Source organism: Belonocnema kinseyi, chromosome 3 (genome assembly GCF_010883055.1).
Source record: "Belonocnema kinseyi isolate 2016_QV_RU_SX_M_011 chromosome 3, B_treatae_v1, whole genome shotgun sequence".
Lineage (NCBI taxonomy): Eukaryota > Metazoa > Arthropoda > Insecta > Hymenoptera > Cynipidae > Belonocnema > Belonocnema kinseyi.
The window spans coordinates 94,002,312-94,006,846 of record NC_046659.1 but is presented as its reverse complement, the minus strand read 5'-3'; the positions used below and the strand labels follow the sequence as shown (position 1 = coordinate 94,006,846).

The window sequence follows — 4,535 nt, the reverse complement described above, 5'->3', positions numbered from 1 at the left end:
TTATCCGGTATACAGACAACAAAGACGACACCGGACAGACAAACAAACCCCGACGTAAAAACTTGTTTTTCTGACTCAAGGGGCCTCAAAACGTCGACATTTAATCAAATCCGAGAAAGGTCATTTTTCATAAAAAAACTAATACCTTCTCATTTTGGATGAGAATGTAAAAATTATCAACAAGATTTGTAGAAAATCCTTCGAAGAATAAAATGATTGTCCCGTAAGTTAGAATCGAAAAATTACTATTTCAAAAAAATTAAAGTTGTTCTAAATTTTGAGCTAAACTCGCGACCGAGACAAATCGGGAAAAGAAAGTAAATTTGAAAATTGAATTGCAGTTCGATTATTAAAAATTTAATAGTGATTGATTTTACAAGATGATTCTAGATCTGTTCAAAATGATATAATTTACATATTTTAACGTTAAAATTTGAATTAATTCAATTCGAAAGCCTTAGTAGTGACACAAGTGTAATTAATGGCTTCTTAAATGAACGCCTTTATTCAATTTCAAAATCTTTTTGAAGTATTATTTCAGTATAAAATATTCCATTTTTAATCTATTTAGTTTGGAAATTAAAAAAAAAAACAATTTTCAATAGTAAACAATTTGAAAAAGAATTGTCACAATTTCAGAGTGACAAATTTAAACTTTGAATGTTACAATTATAATTGTTTTATTTTTTTATCTGTATTTCCAAGGTAAAAGTATTTCATTTTGATTCTTAAAGAACAGGATTTTACAAAAATGTTAGGAAAAATGGCAATCAGTCTAAAAGACATTTAAAAGTTCCGAAAAAAATTTTTAAGTAATTTAAAAAGATTTGAAATAATTTAAAAGAGAATTGATACTTTTGATGATTTTAAAATTGTTTGAAATGTTGACTTTTTATTTTGAAAAATTACATAATTTTAAGAGAAGGTATAAAAATTTGGCACCGCTGAAAAAATTCCAAAAGGGATGAACGAAAAATCCCAAAAAATGAAATTTCCGGCACCTGAATAATAATTTTAATATATTTTAATATATTTTTTTAAATGTTATACACATTTTCAAACAAAATTTTGCACACAGAAATATATATTCGATTATTGTATTTTCAATAAGTAAATAATATTTAATGAACAATTTTTTGAATTGTTTAAATTCATGAATTTTCTAGTTCGGATATTTTATAATACAACCATTTTCTTTAGGGATTTTTCAAATTCGGTAATATCTTATTATCCGGAATTTTATTTATTTTATTTTTCGTTAATTCTTTCAATTCGACTTTTATATTTCGGGACTTTTATAATTTCGGGAATTTTATTTTTTGGTTATCTTTCAATTTACGAATTTTACAGTGTCGGGAATTTTATTTTTCGTGATTTTTCAGTCGCTTTTTCCAAAAAAGAAGTTGCCACATCACTGTAAAAATTCCGAAATTATAATATTGTCGAAATATAGAAGTTCCGAATTGGAAAATTCTCGACAATTAACAATTTTACAGAATTTGAGAATTGCCGACAGAAAATGTCCGAATTATACAATATCTGTGCTAGACAACTCCCTATTTTAAACAATTAAAAAATAGTTTGTTAACAAATATTTTCTAAATAGAATAATAAAATACTTATACCAAAGAAAAAACTTATTAATGTTTAAAGTGTCTCAAAATTATTGTTATAATTTAAAATAACAATAATTGAACAAATGTATTTTTTAATAAAAAACGTTTTTTGAAAATGTGCATTGTATTTTTGTACATTACAGAAAACTCTCGCAAAGATAAAATTATTATTTAAAAAATGAAAATAAACGTCGCGTTAAATTAGTCTGAATTGAATTCTGTAAAGTTTGATTCAATTGAATCTCACGCGTTTTTAAATTTAAGTTTATATCACATTTTTATACAATTATTGTTATTTTAAATGAAAACAATAATTTATCACAATTAAACATTAAACAAAATTTTTATAATAAAAATATTTGATTATTGTATTTGTAATAAATAAATAATATTGACCACAAAACTGTTTTCTCAATTTCTGCAATTCGGGAATTTTCTAGTTTTTATATTTTGTCATTAGACAGCATTCGGCCTGGAGTTTTATTATCCGGGAATTTTCAAATTCGATAATATTGCAAACTGTTCATAATTTCATTATTCTACAATTTTTAAATTCCGGATTTTCAGGTTTCAGAATTTTATAATTTCGGGAAGTTTACAGTGTCGAAAATATTTCAAACATTTTAATAGATTTATAAGATTGTAAAAAAATCTGGAAGATTTTGAGGCATTTTTTTTGCAAATTATTACATAAATTTTACGACAAAATAGGAATCATTATAAATATATTTAAAAGTTCTGAAAAACTTAAAAAATAATTTGAATTATATATATTTCGAGTAAGCTATAGTAATTATAATAATTTAAAGTTTATTTTAAAATATATTTTATGGAACATGATATTTTTTATGAATATGACAGTGAAATTCGGTTCGTCTAATTTTGTTCGCCAATGCGAAACGTAATCTGGCTTGGAACTACCGTCTTAACATCTAAAAACCGAAAGAACAGTTTTCATATCACTTGGAATTTTAATTATATTTTTATAAAAGTCTAAAATAATCCATAGAAATTGCAGACCACAAAAATAAAAATAAATAATATTAAAGAACTATATATAGACAATATATAGAATAAAAATTATAAGTAATAATTTTAGAAATAGTGGGAAATATATGAAACCGTAATATAAATTATTCATCGACTTTTATTTGTGGTATTTATTATGATAACCATGTTTTGCAAAGTTATAAATGCAAAAATATAAATGTAAAAAATTGGCAATTTACTTTCAATCCAAATGATTCTTGTCCGAGCTAAGTAACCATTAGTGCGCCTCGAGGGGCCTACTGAGAGTTGCTTACAGCGCTCCAAGTGGCTGTTGTCGAATGGTGCTATAGCCGTGGAGTGGGGGTAGAGGGGAACTGACAATTTTCGCCGGACGCGCCGTCTATATTTATCGCGGGTAACTAAGCCCGCACCGCATCTACGCTTATAATATCTTTGGTCTAGTTCCGTGTTTCCTATGTCCATGGTTGCGGCCATGGGCATAGGAAAGAAGGGACTAGGCATGCCATTGCGGGGGTGCTGCAACGAGGGGGCAGGTCCGCCATCTTTTGGTGTCCTACGACAAACATGGCAGCGCCCATATGTTTATATTTTCTTGCACAGTTTGTCAGCAAGATACCCAACATTAATTACTTAAATGTTATTTTAAAAAATTACTGCAGTTAAATAATAAAAAAAAAATGGTGATTTGTGCAGTGCCTAATTGTTTCGAAAGAACGGGAAAAAGGGGAAAGAAATGGAGAGAGAACCGCCATGGAAAGGTACTCTTTCACAGATAAGTGTATTTAAAAATAATTCATTCTTTTAAGTACATAAGGTACACTTTTTTATTTCACAATAATAAAAAAATCAAATTTAGTTTAAATGTGACAGTTAATGGAAGTATGTTATACTTTATCAGCAGTTTCAAGATACAATTATTGCGAACCTAACCTTACCTACTTTGATCACTATTTTATTTTTATTTATAATTATATATCAGAGTATTAAACGCATGCGTGTTGATTTATTCAATTTATTAATTGCATGCATTTTTAGGATACCAGATTGAAAGAAAGAAGTCCGGGCGAAAAGTTCAGGGTTGAACGTGAAATGTATGAACAAGTACTCTAGAATATGTTCATGTCATTTTTATCGAGAAATGTTTGATAGGACAGGCAGTACTGTAAGGCTTAGAGAAAATGCTGTGCCTCAAGTATGAATATAGTTTAGATATTTTAAAATATTCATTTCATTTTGTTAAAAATATTTTACTTAAGGAAAACTAAAGTAACTCTTGTTGTATTCCATATTTTTCGAATGTTTTTTACAGATTCACACTATTTATACTCAGACGCCACCTCTTATGAATTTCTCAATTCTTGATTTGATTAATTCCGCAAAATCATTTGAATTGCAACAAGTATATTCTGAAAATAATGTTGAACAATGTAGCTCACACAAAAATCAGGATTTTCCAATGCAGGAGGAGAGTGGACAAAATTTTGTACAGCACGGCATAGAAAAGTTTTGTTTAAATAATACTGAAGTTTGCACCTTGCATGAGAATGGAAACGTGTCGGAGGAGGCAGAAAGAGAAAGTGTTTTACACGTACAAGGTGCATTTAATCCTTCAATATTAGAAGTCATCATAACAGAAGACTTATATGAGTAATGCTCCACCATCGTCCTCAGACAAAAAAGGAAGATGTTTTTATGCAGGAGGATCCTGCAATCAATCTGCAGGTAGATTGTGCCTTAAATTTTTCAAGTGTAGGAGAAAGTACTATGGAAGTTTCTAGAGATGACCCAATACAAATTCCCACTGACATTGAAGGGAAATCCACAAGGGAAATATCAACACGTAAGCTCCTACATATATTTTTATCTTTTATTTTAATGTTTACTAGGGTTGGTCAAAATAATGGAAAT

The 4,535-nt window shown here is 28.1% G+C and overlaps 1 protein-coding gene across 1 annotated transcript; it reads left to right on the top strand.

The window, feature by feature from the left end:
- The first annotated feature begins 3,178 nt into the window (after positions 1-3,178).
- LOC117169571 lies at positions 3,179-4,450 on the top strand. The gene is made up of 3 exons (XM_033356003.1): positions 3,179-3,385; positions 3,663-3,819; positions 3,937-4,450. Exons 2-3 carry the CDS (start codon positions 3,721-3,723, stop codon positions 4,276-4,278), a joined length of 441 nt encoding a protein of 146 aa, XP_033211894.1. The 5' UTR covers positions 3,179-3,385; positions 3,663-3,720; the 3' UTR covers positions 4,279-4,450.
- Positions 4,451-4,535: the final 85 nt, after the last annotated feature.